At 43.4% G+C, this 20,132-nt stretch overlaps 1 protein-coding gene across 4 annotated transcripts in view; it reads right to left on the bottom strand.

Moving 5' to 3' along the window:
• The window catches only part of CBX5 (chromobox homolog 5), a 33,920-nt gene that overhangs the window by 11,250 nt on the left and 2,538 nt on the right, over positions 1-20,132 (bottom strand). For 2 of the 4 annotated variants that reach the window (XM_012732406.1, XM_004692670.2), the window contains exons 2-3: positions 6,704-6,882; positions 3,026-3,212 (exon numbers count right to left, since the gene is read on the bottom strand). In XM_012732406.1, the coding sequence (XP_012587860.1) occupies positions 3,026-3,212; positions 6,704-6,840 (324 nt within the window). In that variant the 5' untranslated portion in view covers positions 6,841-6,882. Of the gene's footprint in view, positions 1-3,025; positions 3,213-6,703; positions 6,883-8,381; positions 8,513-8,619; positions 8,672-20,132 lie in introns of those variants that run through there. The other 2 variants (XM_004692671.2, XM_004692672.2) reach the window with 2 other exon arrangements.

Raw genomic sequence — 20,132 nt, 5'->3', positions numbered from 1 at the left:
CCCCCCCCCACACCCTCTGGTCTATACCCCAGTTCTGTATGCATAAATAAATAAATCTTCAGAAAAAAAGATACAAATTCCTTTCAGCAAGACCTATGTCCTTGGAGAAAGGCCCTGCTCTGATGTGGCCATGCAGCTGGTACTAGAGGGCAGAACTGGCCAGAGGTCTTACAAAAATAACCTAGACATTCTCAGGGGGATTATTCACACTTGTTCAGAACGCAATCATGCAAAGCAGACAAGGAGCACAGGGATGGCCAGGTAGAGTGGCACTGGTGAGAGCCAGACAGTGACTCCTCACACAAACCGGGTCATTAAAAACCTGATGATGGAAGCTAACGCGAGCCTATCTGGTGGCAGCAGGAATCTCACGCGAGAGTCAGAGACTGTGCAAATGAACAGATTCTTGGATGTCTGACTTCATAATAAAATCACTTTGATCTGACATTCACCTTGTTTTCTAGCATTTAAGGTCCAGGTGGTCCCCAAAGATACCAGAACCCATGTTGGGGAGGAAATTCCAGGCCTGAACAGGGGGAAACACTGACTCAAAACACAGCCTCTTTGGGGGCCCTTAAAGGGAGGCGGCTCCCAGATGTGCACACAGCTGCTCACAGCTGGAACGCTGGCGCATGGGCTAAGTCGTAAATCAGGGCTGGCGGCTGAAAACAGTTTGCCACATAGGGAGGGAAGGGAAGAAAAATGTTCAAGCTGCTGAAAAGGAGCCGAGGCGAGGAAAATGCTAAAATCATCACACAGGCAGTAATCTTAAATCAGGCATAATGCCTGACTAACAAATTTCTTCTGCAATGGTCTAAAGAAAGAAACTCAATCCCCTCCTGTACCTTTAAAACATACAACCACCCATCTTCGCAGCCGCCCACCTGACAGGCACCAGCACTGCTGAGGAAGCTGTCGGCCCGGGTGCACACCACAACGTAAGGGACCGCAGGGCTGTTTCCAAGGCCGGGCGACACCAGGCCCCGCCGGCAAGGAGACTGCACTGGCTGGTGGCGCGAGCCAGACTGCTCCTTTGAAAAGGACACAAACCTCAGGCCGAGGCGGACACTTGTGTGTGCCACAGTGGCTTTTCAGAAGACTTGCCCTGCGATTGTTTTCACTCTCGTTACTTCGCTACTTAGCCAGAAAATGAACCAAATGACAAGAGCCAGAATACAAAGAAATACAAAAAGAGAGAGAGAGAAAACCAAGCCTCCTTAGGAAAGGATCTCAAACTCCTATCAGCACAGTGTACCATCACGATACACAGACCTCCTCAGAGCAGGACAGCTCTAAGAATAAGGGCGTAGAAAAGAAAATTCACCAGGGAAACAAAGACCAAGACACACACACACACACTCAGAGCCCACTTTCCCTTACATCCTCCAGTCCTTCATTCTTATTTCAGTTCTTTTTAGAAAGCTGGTCTCTCTTTGCCCTCCTACGGTGAGCAGGAGTCACTGGTGCAAACCTTTATTAAATACTGATGCCAGGCCCCTCCCTGGTGGCACAACAGGGGAGGGCACAGTACCGCAAGCCAGCCGCAGCCTGAGCCGCTTCAGTGAGGGTTCGATCCAGGCCCTGGAGCTTACCCACATGGCACGGCAGACCTCTCCTATCTCGCCCGCTGCTCCCCTCAGCAGTGGATTTCAGTCAATCTGCCTGTTCTGCCCCCCGCTCTGTCTCTAGTGAGTCGTCTCACCGCCCCTGCACCTCTGGCCTGTACCCCAGCTCTGTATGCATAAGTAAATAATTCTTTAAATAAATAAATCAAAACCGATGCCCAGATTCAACCTGCAGCAATCCGAATCTGACCGGTCTGGAGGACATCTTGGGCATGGGAGGGATCTGAAGCCCCAGGCTCCACTCTCCTACTCCCTGCGACTGTCATGTGGAGCCAGGGCTGAGAGCAGAGCACGGAGAAGATGGCGCCTGTGAAAACTGACACTAAGCATGGGCTCACGGCAGGGTGCTAGAGATGAAGAAGCAATAGGTGCTTGATCCTTTTCAACTTTAAGGGTGTGTTACATTCCTCACCACCAAATGCTTCCCAACCTTGAAGTAAATGAAAGCAGTGGAAATTGGGGGCTGGATGTGCTTGTACACACACAGACCGAAAAGCTGTAGATGAAAAGAGAGGCACTAAGTAAGTGCTTGTGCTTCTGCAAGCTAAAGAAAGCTTACAGCAAACGATCAACTCAAAATTTCTCAAACGCACGTTCCAAACTGAACAACAAAAAGATTCTAAAGGAAGATGATAAATGATTTCTTATTCAGAATGTACCAGGTTCCACAGAAAACATACATACCACAGAACCATACGCTTCAAAATGGTGATGTTTATCATGTGAATTTCACTCAATTAAAAAAAGAATATAAAGTGCTAACTTTGGAATAAAAGGAAAACGTGGGGGCCCTCCCTGGTGGTGCAGCGGGTTAAAGCGCAGCACTGAGAAGCTAAAGCCACTTCCCCACGAGTTCGATCCCCGCCTGCCCCGGAGGTGACCACATGGGCGGCAGACCTCTCCTGACCGCCCGTTGCAGTGTACTCCTCAGCAGTGTGCTTCGTCGACCTGCCTGTTCTTGCTCCCCGTTCTGTCTCTGGTGAAGCCTCTCACTGCCCCTGCACCTCTGGCCTGAACCCAGTTCTGTATAAATGAATAAATAAAGCTTTAAAAAAAGGGAAAAAGTGAAAGGGCAGGCAGTTAAAAGTCCCTTTTCATTCGCAGGAAGGTTCACAGAAGACCCTCCCTCCAAGGTAACTTGGCCTCCTTTTAATGGAGAAGACAGAGTAGCTGAATGCTTTCTAGGGATTTATTTTTACACCCTATTAGCAATACAACTCAGTTGACATAAAATACATTTCACGCTCAGCCAGGAGGGGGTGCGACAGTCAGTCAACACGACTCTGAGAACGCTCTTTGGTTTGCCATAGCACCTTGTAAGTCATACACACAAATAGAAGGAACCAAAAGAAATGTGCTTGTGCGTGCACAACCCTGTTGGTGAGAAAAAGGAAGCTTACCTCTCTCTTTTTTTTGGATTTGATATCATCCGCACTATTGGAGAAATTGGATTTCCTCTTGTTACTTTCTGACTTCTCCCTGGGTTTATTATTTTCACCTTCCTTCATCTTCTTATACTTTTTCATAAACTCAGAAATTAGCTCAGGGCAATCCAAATTTTTCTCAGGTTCCCAAGTATTGTGCTCCCTGGGCGAGAATGGAGAAAAGAGAAAAGAATGAGCAAGAAAAATACAACACGTAATTTTAAACACAATCAATAGGCAAAAAGGAAAAAAACCTATAGGAGACAACAAACTTCATCAGAGGAATTCAATTGAAGGAAAATGAAAAAATATGTCCAAAGACTCACACACTATTATTTATGGCAGCGATTTAACAGCCAAAGAAAACAATCAAATAGCCATCACATGGTGAATCAAAATGTGGTATATCCATACAATGGAATACTATTCAGCAACAAAAAGGAACAAAAATATTCATACATGCTACAAAATAGAAGAGCCTCAAAAACATTATACTAAGTGAAAAAAACCAAGTGCAAAAGAGGATATACTGTCTAGTTCCATTTATGAAATGTCTAGGAAAGACAGATTTAGAAACTTCTGGAAAGCACATCAGTGGCTCCCTGGGGCATGGAATTAACTAGAAAGGGGTTGAAGGGAATTTTGAGAGGTCATGAAATGTTCTAAAAATAGAGTGTAGGTGATGACTACGCAACTCTATAAACTTATTAAAAATCACTGTACACGTTCAACATATTTTAGGTTATGTAAATTACATCTCAATAAAACTCAAATTTGAATTCTGCTTTACAAGTAGTTAAATATTATTATTTCATACACATAATTATGCAAATCCTAAAGTTAACAATTTAACAAATCATGCAACATTCTAGTTTACATTCTTAACCATATCACTTATATTTTGAAGAAATGTCAAACTATTGGAGGATTGGAAAGGTAGACAGAAAAAAAAAAAGCAGTAAGGTCTTAAATCACTAGAATATAGGCAAAGCGTTAAGGAGAGGATTCAGAAGTGGGTTTTGTAGTTGCATTAATTCAATACACTGGGCTTGTCTATTGTCAATAGTAGTCAAAGCACATTTTTATAAGCAAAAAAAGACCCTCAAACTGAATAGCTGGATGTAATGAAACTTGGATCAAGAAAGTACTATTACAAGGAAAATAAACTGCTAATTTCCTGCTAGTTTTTACAAACTTTTACTCTGTTTCTGGCACTGATTTTAAAAAACCAACCACCAAGTGTATCCCAAGCTTATGGATTCAAAGGAAGAAACTCACCTATGCAGGAAAAACTAGAATCTAGTTCTTTCGATTCTATAATTGGGGCTCGTTTCTATTAGACACTGTGTAGATACACCATAGAAGTGTTTTCTGCAATCCCTTCACTGGTTTAGGAAAAATCTTTTCATCCATGCACTGTTCACTCAAGGTAAGTTTTTCGATATTTGTTTTTTAAATAAGGTGTCTTTACATGTAATGGTTTGAACGCATCATAATAACTTGATTCAAAGAGGAAGCAGAGTGATGAGGAAAATCTCTCATATGTACACTAGATTTAAGTAACTTTCTGTAAAGGGAGCTTAATTAAGCACGAGACAATTTTATTTCTAAATCATTTGAGCTATAAGTGGAAAGCCTCTCCTTCAGACCTTACTGTATCAGGAAAAAATCTGCTTACACATTAACTTTCCCCCAAATCCACAGACTCCAGAGTTGGCTGTCCCAGAAGAAATTAAGCACCAAAACCAAGAGATGTGTGCCAACATAAGCAAGCAGACTTGGGGGTAGGAGCCCCTGCTGACAGGAAGGAATGCTGCTCCCTTAATGGGATGACCCCTTTCCCTACCCCCCAAAATAACAGCATTATTTAAAAGAGCGAGGGCTTTCGGGTCAAAGAAATCTGATACTGGATCTTGTTCCAGCACTTACCAGGTATGTGATCTTCAGCAAATAACGTCACTAATTTCCTCACCTGTAAACTGAAAAATACCTCTAAAGGCTGTTAAGAGAATCAAAGAGAACACAGGCGGTAGATGTGACTACCGCCTAACAGAGTTATAGAAATGCTGACGGGGCAGAATTTGTTCCAGTCTTTCATGAAACCCTGGGTATTTTTGACAAAACATCGCAAATGTTTATCATTCCATCTACTCCGAATCCAGGCTTTCCCTCTTTTGTCTATGCTAAGATACTAGCAGTTCAACTACAGATATAAATGCTTCAAGCACCCTCAAAAGTCCCAAGGGTTTCCTGTGGTGATTCACTGGGTCCAACAAACACCCTTAAATCTTTTGGTTTTACTTTACCTCCTACTTCAGTGGTCCAGCTCTTTCAAACGCATAGCCGTCCTCCCTGGGGACGCTGTGACGTCACTCCTCCTTAGAACTACGGAGGGACGATCCAGCCAGCGTTTGCGGCTGGGCTGCGTGCTGGGGACACTCGGCCTCCCAGAGTGCAACGGTGTCCCACCCAGATCCCAGCAGGGTTCCAGATGATTCCAGTGATGAGATCATCGTAACTCGTTCTCAGAGCTCCTGACTTGTCTCCAGAGGTACTAGCAAGCATCGAATCTTTTAGTATAGTTAGAGCTTTAAAGCTGTCCTATTCAAAATGGCCACCAGCAACCCTATGCGGCCAGTCTGAACTGAGATGTGCAACAAATACCAGATTTTGAAGACTTAGCATGAAGAAAATAATGTAAATCATTTCACTCATTTTTATTAAAAATTTTATTGATACTGAAATACTACTTTGACCTCGTCTAGTTCTTTGACCTCGTCTAGTTCGCTGGGAAATCCATGTCTTTATCGGGCATCCTAGCAAAAGAATCAGAAACGGAAGCCAAAGTCTAAAGACCACACTTCATGCACTGCCTCTCTTCCTGTGTCCCCTACGTGCCTAGCTCTGTTTGTTCTGAAAGAATCGAGTCTAGTACTTCGGCAGAGTCCGTTACGGGCTACCAGACGTCCTAAGTCACAATTTCAGTAGCGTTCTTAAAAAGAAAAAAAAAAAGGACAGATTATACTAGGACGTTAATTGTAGGAAACAAGTTGTATGTAGTTAAGATTTCATTCAATTTATTTGGCCTCAGCCACATATTTTAAATTTTTAAAAATAAAAATGTTGGGGGGAAATGCGGCCTCTGACTTCAGTCTCTCACGCATGGGAGTGCCTCGTACTAGGACACTCTGAGAACCAGAATCACTCTGGAAACCTACGGGATCGAAAATCATTTCCACTTTTGCTCAATTCGGGTAGCTTAGCTATGACGTGGAGAGCAACAGTTTACAAGCTTATGTGTCAGGCTCTACACACCTACCTAACACCGCTACGACAATTACTATTTCTTATCCCTATTTTACTGAGGAGAAAAAAAGATTTAGGAACTTAAGCAAGTTCACCCAGCCCCCAAGTGGCAGAGCAAGAATCTGGACCCAAGTCTATACTGCTAAGCAGTCACTTCAGTGCCTCTGGAAAGCATTATCATTAGAACACCAGCCACAGCAGACTGTGTGATTTACTGTTGTGTCTTCCGAACATGAAGCAAGTCGTGCAGGGAGGCGAAAGGAGAAGACAAAGATGGCGGTGGTTCCCGGGGAAGTAAAGTCAAAGTGTCTCACTGCGGAATTCTAAAGCCTAGGAGAAGACACTTACTCAGAAAATCCTTTCCACTTCAGTAGATACTCCACTTGCCCCTTAACCACACGCCTGTCTAGCACCTTCTCCACAACGTATTCCTCCTCATCCTCTGAAGATGAACTATCGGCTGTCCGCTTGGTTTTCTTTCCCATGTCGCACTCTGTTCCACCTGAAGGACTAAGTCCACCAGGTTCCTGCAAGTGGGAAGGACAAAATGGTCAGAATCCATGTCAGGAGCTAAAACTTTCTGCTGCTTCTTCATGGGGTGCAGGGATCTATCACAAAGTGGCCACGTACCCCTCTCTTGGGCCTTGAAGCATTCTATGGATGAGTCTGAAGTTTAATAAAAAATGGGTCAGTTCCCACTTTCCCAACCACAACTTTTTCTTCAGCTAACAAACCAAAGGTAGTTGATGGTATTACAATCACCTAATTTTCCTAGTCCAAGCCAAGTACTGTTGTACGTTACTCCCAGCTACTTCCACACCTGTCTATAAGGCAGGAACTCAAATGAAGACTGAAGGCGAACCTTCACTTCAAAGGACCCACGACAGAGTGCAAATGAGATACTTCATAAAAATGAAAGCAACGCCCCTTTGCCCGGGCGGGCGACCAGCCTCGGGCGGGCGACCAGCCTCGGGAGCACAGCGCCTGTTAGGCTTCCTGCAGGGGACGGCCGGTTCCCTTCAGCAAACTGAGCTCCAGCGTTCAGCGCTTCCAGCAGCTCACAAAAGCTGTGCTAACATGTCAAACACATCAACTTTCTTTCATTTGGTGGTGGAGGGGAGAGGGGAGGAGAAAAAATTTTTTTTGTCCTAAAAGTCAAAATGAGTCCTTGGACTGCTCAGCAATTCTCCAGGCTCGACTCATCCAAAGGGCTAAGAAGGCCTCTCTCCCCTTAACAGAAGCTGAGTTTGGGCCAAGGAAGAGGAGGAGGAGAGGAGCCTGGCCCCAGACTCACATCAGCCCAGAGCCTCAAAACACAGAGGGCCCATTCACAGGCCCAAGGGGCACTGAAGCAGGAGGCACAGATGGAAATGGGGTTGGGCTGAGAAACAGGCACAAGCGGGGGTCCTCGGCCGAGCCCAGTCTTGAAATTTTCTGTTGGTACCATCACCGTGTTTAAGAATTCCTTCCTAACCATGTCAAACGGTGCCTCGTCTGAATTCCAGCGTGGTAGCAACTGTTTTCTTAGCTGAACTCCATTTTTATTTTGCTGTCATCTAAGGATTTCCTCCAACATACTCTATTCCCAACCTGACCAGAAGATCCTTGCCAAGATCTGGGAAGGCCACTAACCTCAGAACTGTTCAAGTAACAGTTTATCAGGTACCTCAGATTAGCAAAATTGCTGGAATTATTCCAAAAATACATAGTTGCAACCCCTATCACCTGAACTTACTGCAATAGGTCTGCCCACCAAAAAACAAACAAAAAAACCGAACACCCACAACCACCAACCCCTACCTATCCCAGTCTCTGCCCTGTAATAAAACCCAGTTTTCATTAAAACACTTTTTTTGGCTGAGGGGGTGTAAAGGAGAATGTAAGGTTTCAGAAGAATTTTCCATGAATTTTGTAGTTCTAAGCTTCAAGAAAAAATGATTTATTTCGAATAAAAAGCAGGCTCCGACCTCAGCAGAGACAGGAAATGTCATATTCCAGGGAGAGTACCCACCCCACCCCCACTCACCTTGGAATTTCCGGGAGCTGAGCGGTTTGGGTCAGAGCGCTGGGTTAAAACCAGCCCCGGGTGGGAGGCCTGCGGCCAAGCCAAGCATCGTGGCCACGGCCTCCCGGCCTCACGGGGAGACACAGGGATCTACATATGTGCTCTTCAGTTTGAGGGAGAGAAGAGGAAAATCTCTGAACACCTTCATGCGGAAGAGCCCCTTGGTAGCGGATGAACCGGGGTTCCCTGCTTTACCTACCGGATCGCCCCAGTCCTTTCTTCCCCTCTGGGCTAACAGGAGGGGCCTCCCCTCCCAGGTCTGGGGCTTGGCGGGCTGGCAGCTCCCCCGCCCCCACCCAGCTGCCTGGGCGCCACTGCGCAGCTGTCCCACTCCGTTGCCATGGCAACTGGCAGCAGTACTAGACGGAGGGGGAGGCAAACGGAAAAGTTAAATGGCTTAACTTTCCCTTTCATGAAGACTAGGTGGAGATCTTGGGAGGGACCGCTCGCTGGCCTGGAGGCCGGCCCCAGGGCTCGGGGGAAAGGGCCCCTGGGTTTTAGACCCCAAACTCGGGTTCGTTCTTCTATGAGCACGGGGAATTCATCAATCGCTTTGTAAGATCGTCTAACAGGATTAGAGCTGGCTGAACGGGGGAGGGGACGGGCAGACGGGCTGCTCCTGCAACGGGACCGCACACACCACCCACCCCTAATCCGGCCCACCAGAAGCGCTTTAGACAAGGCCTTTCTCCCATCTGTCACAGAACAGTTCATTTAAAACGCCTGAGTGTAAGTCCTGGGGGGCTGGGGGGCAACGACAGGAAGGGGGAAGGAAGGACCTCAAAGGCACTACACAGCTTTCCTTCTTTGGGAGGGTGCTGGAAACAGAATCTGGAGAAAGCAGATTGGAAGCACTACCAAAGACCCTTTCAACTGAAATCACGGCAAGAAAACAAAAAAGTCATTCCTAAGTAGTGTAATAAAAGGAGGAGAGCGCAGTCCAGGCACCAGCACTACTGCTGAATTAAAAACACTTCTCATTAGTTGCTCTTATTATGAAACAATTTTTAATGATTATTGCCCGACTACAGAGATCAACAATCCCTCGTCCTTTAGAAAATGTAGTGAGCGACTAACAGACACAGACTTACAGTTTTCATGAATTTTCCTTTCTGCTGGTTCTAAGATGTAGGAGCTCCAAAACCCTGCCTGCTTACAGACCCAGGCTTCTAGAGCCAGAGCTACAAGAGTGGAAGGGGACAAGCAAACTCAGAGAGCCTGACTGAGAGACAAGCAGAAATTAGCTTGGTTATCAAAGAGCAGAAACTAGGGCACCAGAGCAAAGAAGGCACTTCCAGCCTCAGGATTACCTCGCATCAGGGCATCCTGGAGGAAAAGCTGCCCTTTTCGACGCCTAACTTTCAAAACAGGAATTTTTTTTGTAGTTAAAGGATATAAAAACAATGTCAAAGAAACTAGATCAGGGTTCTGCTTCTGTGATTAACTTGAGTGATACTGAGCAAATAAATTTTAGAACCTCAGAATCACTAAAGTGGGTCAAATAAATCTCTACTGCCTACCACCTAGTGAAAGAGTGAGTTATGTTGAAACCAAAGAGCTGTTGAGTCCCCCAAAGAGAAGCATTTATAAAAATATCACTGGGTCGAATACAACAGCAGCAGGAAATATGTGACTTTCCAAATTCCTGAGCCTCAAACAATATCACATGCAGTGACTCCTGCAGTGCAACATGCGAGCCAAGAGCAAAAAAGGAGAAGAGTATCCCTGTTCACCAGTTTCCAGTCAAGTAATAAACTTGCAGAGAAGGCGGTTATCCGCTCTCTCAAAGGTAAACGCTTACTCCCTGAAACTCAAAATCAACACTGGGGACCACAGAATGAGATTAACAGTAATTCTGTGAAGGCATAAGGGACAGGAACAAAAAAACTTTTTTGGGGGGCGGGGGGGGGGGGAGGGACAAAAATATTCCAGTGTCCATCCCTCTTTCTAACACATTGGGAAAGAGAGTCAGATCAGCTCCATCCTATCACCCTTAAGAACTGCTTAAAAGGCGCGTGACTGAGGTCCCTTTCTCTTTGGGAAATGGATTTTGTAACAGCTGACAAATCAAAGTGGGCCTGATGCCAGGAGTCAGAGTCCAACCATAATATTCTGTAAAGAATGGCATGCAATTGTCTTGTAAATCTCCTGGACAGTCACAGATCAGAAGCCGGCAAGGATGACGACATAGTTCTGATGGAATGTGTCTTATCTTAACCTTGAAGTTACAGATCTGCTCAGGAGCAGCAGTAAGAAATGAGAAATGCACTCAGACATTGGAGGGGACATAATTCTCTTTTAGACAGTGCGACCCAGTGTATTAGGGTCAAATGAAACACAAAGCCAGACGGACAATTTAAGAGCTAGAGACCGGACCAGATAAAGCATAAAGCCTGGTGGTTCCCACTGAGCTTGGGAGGGAGCGTTCCAGAATGAGAAATGAGACATGGCTGGCAGGATGATGGAGTGATTGAGGTAGAATCCCGATACCATGACGGAGGAGGAGAGGATGAGTCTCCGAGCGCAAACTTATCCTTGTGGAAATCTCCATGGGAAGGGGGGTTAGCTTCTCAAGTTTCTAGAGTCTTTCAGGCATAACAGCTCAGTCCTGTCTTGAATATACACAGGAACTCCCTGGTAAAGGCATCAACAACTGTAGATAGATTCCAGCGATTTAACTGCCCATCAGGCCGTGAGAGAGGAGGCAGCTTCACCTTTGCGGGCCTCTGTACGCTGGGGAAAAACACCTACACCCGGATCTGGTGAGAAGTCAGTGTTGGAAACACATCAAAGAGCTTTGCAGTCAGGCACAGTCAGAACCCACATTCCAAATCGCTGACGGGAGACTTCTTTAACAGATGAATCTTCCCGAAGGGAGGGAAAAAAGGGAAGAGGTGAGGAGGTGAAACAGCAAGAAGAGGAACCAAAAAAAAAAACCCACATTCTCAGGGTAAAAGAAAAAATGTGTAAAAGCTGCTTGTCCTCAGAAATTTGAGGGCCATACGGAAAGCTGGGGCGATCTGGGAGAGCAGATGTCCTGGTCTGCTATTTGCACTACCCAATAAATTCTGGAACCAAAGAACCACCCACGAGGGTCTCGAGTCTGGCCTGTCCGGTTCAGGGTCACCTCTCATCCCTCTAGTCACTACTTCTCAGCACCAGCTGTCTGGCGGCTTTTCTTAGATCTTAGTGTAGCACATTCTATTTTCATCACTACTCACAAGCAAAAAATATATATATACAACATAATCCTGAATCTCTAAGCTGTCTTTGTATTGTTTGAGAAGGAGTGAAAACCAAATTGTAATTTGCCTCACTGACCTATCTGAAGGTGGTAGAACCAATGGCAAAATGCAATGTGACCTTTCTTCATTTTAGTTTCACTATCAATTCTCTAAGCCCACTTAAAAGGCAAAATCATCCAGAAAAAAAGCCAGGCTCAACAGCAGAAAAGGGCGAGGGTGGCTGCAAAGCTGCCTATCACAAGTATTGATTAAAAGTGGGGCTGATGCAGAAAGAAAAGGGAAAATACCGATGGTTTCACTCATAGCAGGAGTATAAAGGACCAGGGGAGAAAATAATAATAATAATAATACTGGTACTGAACAACTATATACCAGAGACATATATTTTACGGGGGTGAGTGGGAATGGGATCGAAAACCGGGTGGGAGTGCACTGGACTATGGTGATGGCACACAGGAGATCTGGGGATGGGAAGCCCACAGGGATGACAACTGAGATGGGAAAGGCACAAAGCGATGTAAAAATAAACTATTATATCATAAAGAAAAAAAGTGGGGCTGATGGGTGACTTCAGGAGGAGTCTTGAGAAACCCCCTCCCCCCTACCCTGTCCCCCTCTCTTGGGGGAGCTTAGGTGGCTTAGGTGGAGGTAAAATTGTCAGCTCCAGCACTGTCATCTAGGCATCCCCTATGTCACCTTACGGGAGCAAATAAAGCAGATGAAAAGAAACCGTATTTACAGAACCATCTTAATCTGGTCTGCGTTCCTTACTGCTGATGGATTTAGAAATGCCAACGGTTTTAGGTTTTGTAAAACACACAGCATAAAATTAAAATACTCTATAAAGATGTTTTCTTCCCTCAGATTTATGATTTCCAAAGTATTAGCCATGTGGCATTTTAGCAAAAACACAGCGCAGAGATACACATTTACAGCTGTCCAGGCTGTCTCAGGTTTTGTTAAATGGGTGATAACTATCACTCCACCTCCACCAAAAGGCCACGAGCACCCAATTCAAGAGCTAAAAGCTTTTTAAATGTCTATTTAAGAGACTGGATTAGGAAAGAGCTGAAGAGGAAGATTAACTGTGGTCGTTAACACCCCTATCATTAACACGCCACATAGAGACAACACAAACTTTATTAATAGAGAGGAGTGTGAGGAAGTGCTTGCCCTTTGCTAGTTCAGCTCCAGTTCGTGAGCCTGTAAAAACCAGGCCAAGGCGCTTTTCAACCAGCCACAATATTCTGGGGCAAACTATCCTGTTTGCGGATCAGCCAAGTCTCCTGTTCGTAAAATTAAAACAGACACATTACAGGTAGAGTCTGCTTCTAAAACTGTATTTGGCTATTGATCCTCAAAGCTCTGGCCACCCCTGAAAGATACACAGGAATGTGCAGGTACCACAGGACTCAATTCTCAGAACTGTTCTGATTTACAAACCTGGCTGAGTGGTATATTTAGCAGTAACATGGGTTCTTGAAATCTCATTACCAGACCACAATGCCACAAACTAATGATTTTATATGGGATTTGTGGGTTTTTTCCTTTATTAAAATCTACTCAATTTCTTCCCTCAAGGGCCAATCTTTTTTAAGTTTAGTTAGGCACACCTAAACCCATCGTCAGGCAAGAGATTATATATCCAACTGTTGCAAGATTTACGAGAAAGTAGAATTTGGCACCACTATGGAAAAAATGTCTTCCAGATGGAGCTTTCCAACAACTGGAATGTATGCACTCACCTCGAGGCCCTGCCCTCTCAGGTGGGTGTTAACTCCAACCCTCGCCTCTTGTCACTAAATGTGATGAAGCATAAACTAGTAGATTCTGTCACCTTTCAAGAGCCCGGCAATTTCATCACAAGTAAGTCTTAAAAATGGATAGCAGCAAAGTTTGAGGAGATGAGCACATTATCTTCAATTTTTGCATACCACTTCGGCAGCTCGTATTCAAAACAACAGAGGAACTTCAGTAAAATAACAGTCATAAAACATTTTTCTAAAATCAGCCAGAAAACAGACACCCGGCCCTTGCCTGGCCAGCACCTGGTTGGCAGCCTGGGCCCCGGCAGCAAACGGCCGGAAGGCCCCTTTGGGTCACGTCAACAGTGCTCTGGGTGAGCACTCTATACTACCCCAGGCAACTTATGTTCTGTTTAGTGAAGACATTCAAGACACAACAATTAATTTGCACAAACTATAAACTAAAATCTCTAACTACGGAGATATTAGAAATTTAAGCAATACGCTAAAACCCAATTCATCCTGACAAGAAAAGTCTCATATAATTGAAACTTGAAGACATCTCAGACCATAAAACTTCAGAGAGTACAAGAGAACATTCCTGAACCATATGGCTTAATTTTGTGCTTTGCCAATACCTTGGTGTATTTGCAACATGAATTTAGATAAACATGACTAAAATAAAATTTTGATAAAATCTAGCCTGTACTGAACTTTCCCCCATGCATACAAAAACATCCTAGGCAGCTCCTTGGCCATTTACTACGATCCTGACCGGTTTCTTTCTGTGTCAATTTAAAAGCTGTGACAACAGGAGAAACAGATCCTTACCAGAAAGTATTGGACCTTGCAGACCTTTGTAAGTGTCCCTATTGACATTCAAGTGTGAATCACTATGCTGCAGTATCATCAAAGTGTGCGCTACATCTCACATGTATTGATAGTTTAATGCAAGGGCCCCATTAGATAAAGGTAAAGAGGGTCAATTTCAGACCACCCAGCTCTTTTGACTTAGTGTTTTGATGTGTTAAGTCAGATGTTTCCTTTTGTCCAGTTTCCAAATACATTCCCTATGCCAAAGAGATGACTACTGTAGTAATTCTGACGCTTGCTCTGTAATTGTTTATAATCCCATAAACAACTGAGGACCCACTAAGTACCAAGCATTACATAGCCACTCAGTCTAGTCCAGTCTTCAACTTAAGTAGTCCTGAAGTTTCTCCTTGGGAAAGTCAGCAGTGGTTTAGCACTGTCTCCACAGGCTGTTAGGGGAAAAGTTACTGAAGGGGCAACACGCCAACAGTGACAGGATCAGGGCTGGGGGTAAGGTGAGTCCCACCTATCCTATCCAGGTCACTGAAAGGTTGGCCTGAACAATTCACTTAACCTTACAGTGTTATTTGCCCTACTCATCTCATAGGTCTGTTGTCTGTTGTATGGGTAGGGGTGGGGGGTCAGCAAGAGGAATGCCCAGAAAACACTTGCAAATGAAAATAACAGGAGCCATAGCAAATACACTCAAATTTACCAAATGTTTTGCTAGGTGTTCCTTCCTCCTGTTTCCGGGATGCACCCGTTAGATTTGATATTACCTCTTCCTTAAAGGTTTGGTAAAATTCTCCAGTGGAGTCACATGGGCCTGGAGTTTCTGTGGGAAGGCATTTCACTACCAATTCCATTTCCTCAATAGATCCAAGGTTAGTGAGGTTCTGTGTATCCTGTGAAGGTTTGGTAATTTCCTTTTCCATTGAGTCACTTCATCTGTGAGCCTAAATGTACTGGCATAGCTGTGTATAACATCCCTGTGTTACTTTATAATGTCTGCATTTACTCCTGATATTGGTTCTTTCCCTGATCAGAGTTGCATGGGTTATTTTTAAATGCCCTTCACTTCATTGTCACTGATCTTCTCTATTGTTTTTCGCTTACACTCTATCAGCTACTCACTTATGATTTCCTGTCTTTTGCTTTCAGTTTAACTTGTTCTTGTAGGTTCTTAAGAAATCTGGGTCACTGACCTTTAACCTTTCTGCTTTAATTGAAGCATTTAATCCTATACATTACCCTTTAAGCATTCTTTCACTCAGATCTCACAAATTTAGCTATGGTCTCATTTTTATTCAGTTCAAAATGTCTTCTGATGTTATGATCCCTGCTTTGATCCATGCATCACTCTGGAATGTGTTATTTAGCTCTCAAATACTAGGGGATTCTCCAAACCTGTTATTGATTTCTAATTTAATTCCATCACAGTCAGGAAACACTTTGTATGCTGCAATCCTTTTAAGGCTTTTATGACAGAAGATGGTCTATCTTGTTAAATGTTCCCGTGCCCTTGACCAATAACATGCATTCTGCTGTGGCTGAGTGATAGTCAAACGTATCAAGTGGCGGACAGTGCTGTTCAACTCTTCTATTTCCTTACTGATCTTGTTTACTTGTTCTATTAATTACTGAAAGAGGGTTGCTATTTCCCAGTATAATTGCAGATGACTACTAATTGTTTTCACTGCTTTTTCTTTGAAGCATTCTGATTTGTGTCAAGATTAGGATTGCTGTATCCTCTTAATGGGTTTATCGCTTTATCACCTAGTATTAGTTATCTGCCCAATCTACCTTTTATCTATGATGTGGGGGGAAAAAAGGAAAACCAAGAGGAAATAGGAGGTTAAATGTTTGATGACACAGTTAAAAATAACTTTAATGAATTTTCTAAACTATCTGCAAGGTTTATCTGGTTGTTGTCTCCAACTACTCATAGAAATGAGGTTTGTCTGTTTTTATCAGATCCTTCAACATAATTTATTGTTGTGAAATACCAAACAAATTAGCAATATATTACCCTTCACAACTTGCTGTGAGGTGAGTCTTTCTGATTTAGGGATAAGAGGAAAGGCACATGGAGTTCAAGGATTTGCCTCAGAAACCAAACTAACGTTTTCCTAGCCTGTCAGTTGACCCCTCTGGTACAGGGCATTTTCTTCCGACATAATTATGCCTGCTGGCTCAGATATGAACTTGCTTTATTCAAAGAAATGTAGATTACAATCAGAAACACGCTTGAATTCAATTTCATTCCACCTCTCCATAAAGAAATAAATAACAAGAGAGTTATAAAAACTTGATCTTGAAATAGTCCTTCCAACATGATCTCAATCCCACGCTTCCTGGTAGTCTTCCTAGCGATGAAGCACAATGGAACAGACACTCAGTTAAGTCTGATGAATAAGAATGCGTGTACATTTTAAAAAAAAATAGTTCCATGACCTAGTTCCAGGTAGAAAAATCTGTTGGGTGTTTTATTTTGATGAATTACTCTCACTCACAAGAAATCTACAGTCCACAGCCTCATCTCTTTCATCACAAAAAAGAAAAAACTGGCCCAGCTAATCCATTCTACTCTCTTTAGAAAAATCACACATGGTTAACAAGACCAGGTTTGTTATCCTGTGCTAATAATAATACATCTTAAAAAAAAAAAAAAAATCCTGAGGAGTTGACACCCAACCAGTAACTGTCTCACTCCCTCGTGTCCTAAAAGATGACCATTCTGGACTTCGCTCTTCCAGAATATTAGTGAGTTCTTGATTTACTTCAAACACAAACTCCAAGACAATTTAGGAGTCACTTTTTAAGTTGTAGGTCTAGAAAGGCTATAGCTATCACCTACCCAACTCTTCCTGCAATAAGAGGAAAAGCCGAGGACCAAAGCAGGTAAATGGCTCACCCAAGAGTCTACTGCCAGTTAATGGCAAAAGTGGGGAGAGAACCCAGGATTCCAGAGACTTTCCTTCATGTCTCTTTTTTAAGTAACCCCCTTTAAAAAACTAGGTTTGGATAGGCACTGGCTGAAGATCTAGGGGATAGTGATCTGAATGACAGCCTCCAAAAGATAGCCTGGTCCCCCAAACGTTACATGGCAAAAGATGGGATTAAAAGATGTTAAAGGAGAAATGTATCCCGGATTATCTGGGTGGGCCCAGAATGCAATACTTACAAAAGAGGCGGAAGGAGTTCTGAGACAGACACAAATGACTCAATGCAGAGAGAGAGCAGGGAGAGATGAGGACACAGTCAAGGCAGGCTGACAACCAGCAGGAGCGGGGAGAGGCAGAAAGGAGCTCTCCCCCAGGCCTCAGAGGGGACTCATCACCTTGATTGCAGACTTCTGGCCTCCAGCATTGTGAGAGAATAAATTCCCGTTGCTTTAGATTTATTACAATAGCCAAGAAACTAATACACAGGGAAATAAAATGTTTGAAATCAGAAACTGGACATATAAAACCAACTACTGATCCAAAAAGAATTTACTTCAAGAGACCCAAAGAAGGCCCTAAAACCTTTAATCCCTGACCTCAAAAGGCAAACTGAGGCCATCATAGGATGCAATTTACCCCCAACACACTGGCACATCGGAGAACACAAACTCAGAAAAGGTCTAATATTTACATAGCTGCTGACAAGAACAGTGTCAGTTTCCCCCCAAACATACTAGCTGGACAAACTAAACATAGGCAACAGTTGTCACTGTGGGTGTTCTGCCAACACAAGTGTAAAGTTGTCATCAGAAATGAATATGTGGCTTCGAGTGGCTTACAGAAATCCAACAAATCTGTGTCTTGGACTCTACTCAAGCCAACTCTTCTCAGGATCACCTGGACTCCTTCCCATCAGTACAATGATCAGTTAAAGTCATCCTGTTAGGAGGGAAGGAAAATCAAAGTTTATGTCAGGGAAAAAAAGATGATTGCCCAGAGTCCAAGTTCATGACTAACAATGTGCAAATAGTCGTCATACCTAGTCAGGAACAAGCGCCACCTCACACTGTAATTTATTGCTGTTAAAAATCTATATTCACTGCACACAATTGGCTTTAGGCCCAATTTCATGTAAGATGGATGGAAATAAAAGTAGAACACATAAAAGGACAAAGAAAGACTTTGGGGGGGTGGCTACCCCAATAAAACGTGTAAGCTGTGCTATGTGCTTACACAAAATTCTTCAAAAAAGGAAAAACAAAAAAAAAAATCCCCAGTCCTCCTCAAAACCCTTGTACTCTGGAGACTTTTCTCTTTTCTAGTACTATGAAGGGCTCACTAAAAACACCACCAGAACTTTCCAAGAAATACAAAAATCCAGCCACCTCAGGGCATATCCTTTATCTTTTCCCATCATCATCCTGCTCACTGGGGATTCCAGATGAATCATCCTACTGCTTGGTTTTCAGGCAGACCCGGGAACATAAACAATTCTTTTAGGTTTGGCTGCAATAGTATGTATGTAAGTTCTAAGCTCAAGTGCTTGAAATGTAATTTTTGTAATACAGATTGTGACAGTCTTGGAAATTCTATGAAAAATTATTTACAACAATTTCCTCAACCAGAGAGAAATGTTCACCAGGCCTATTAACGATGACATTGTAAGAGAATTCACAGTAAATCAAGCAGTTCAGACCCTTGAAATGTTTCAAATTAAAATACATTATTAAAAACATTAACCGAAGGGTCACTGATCACTGTTTATAAACCCAAGCAGCTGGGGCTGGAGAGGGCGTCCCTCTAAGGAGGCAGGGTCTGGGGACCCGCTCTACAGTCAGTTGCTCCCTGCCTGCCCCCCTCCACCCTCGGGCTATGGGTCTGGACACAACCGGAAATCAGTTCAGAGAAACTGGCCTGCTTTTTTTAAAGGAACTAGTACTACTGTAGATTCGAATATATCAAAGTATGCTACATATTCATTTGTATAGTGAAGCTTGATTTGACGTGTGTATAAAATCTATGTAAAATGTCTTTCTTACTGAGGGTCAAGGTCAAAATCTGATCCAAAAGAAACCCAGTAAAGAAACTCAAATCAGGTAAAAAACAGAACTAACCATTTTCAAAACATATGCGCCATTATTTTAGGTGAGATGTAATCATCAGTGCTTAACTTACAAGAAATGTTAAAAACCTTAATGAAATATTCCTTTCATCCAATGGATTATCTGCAGAAGACAATCATTAGGATTTAGTGCTCAGTTTACCAAAGGTCACTTCTTAACATTTCACCAATCTCTCCCTCGCATTCCCAGTTAGTAAAAGTTCATCAACTCAAGCATTTGTCAATTTTAGATCAATGGTTCTTCAACTGGGAAAATACTGCACACAAACATCCCCAAACCCCCCCCCCACCCTAACATCTGGCAATGTTTGGAGACATTCTGATTACCAAAATTGAAGAGGTGGGGGAAAGGAGGTGCGATGCATTTATTTAACTCAAAATGTGAATAGTGCTGAAGTTGAGAAACCCTGTGGATTGTATTCCTTTCAACCCTACATAAATTGGAGACCAGCTGCCTGTTATAATCAAACACAAAGTAGGTTTGTCCCTTTGCAAGCGCCAAAAAACGGAAATCTCTCCTCCGTTCATGATAAGCACAACTAAAATCACCTTCTGTACAATACCAAAAAGGCCTCTAATCATAAGTGTGCTTTGTGTAATTGAAATGACTATAGTAAACATTCCCCCCACCCTTGGTGTTAAATTAGTGAACAGGAAGACGAATACAGCCGATATGCAATGAATTTTCTTTTTATTTTACTAAATAAAACACCTTGGAATAATCAACAGGAGGGCTGAGTGTAAAATAAACTTTGAAGAAATATTAGCAAAAGACAAGGAAAAGTCTAGGTGATGGATGAGTCCTCCTGGCCCCACCGGCCTAACTAACCACCCCCCAACCC

Source organism: Condylura cristata, unplaced genomic scaffold (genome assembly GCF_000260355.1).
Source record: "Condylura cristata isolate star-nosed mole 26May11 unplaced genomic scaffold, ConCri1.0 scaffold00034, whole genome shotgun sequence".
In the NCBI taxonomy this organism is placed as follows: Eukaryota; Metazoa; Chordata; class Mammalia; order Eulipotyphla; family Talpidae; genus Condylura; species Condylura cristata.
Note: the sequence above shows the minus strand (reverse complement) of the source record. Positions and strands in the feature narration are given on the sequence as shown.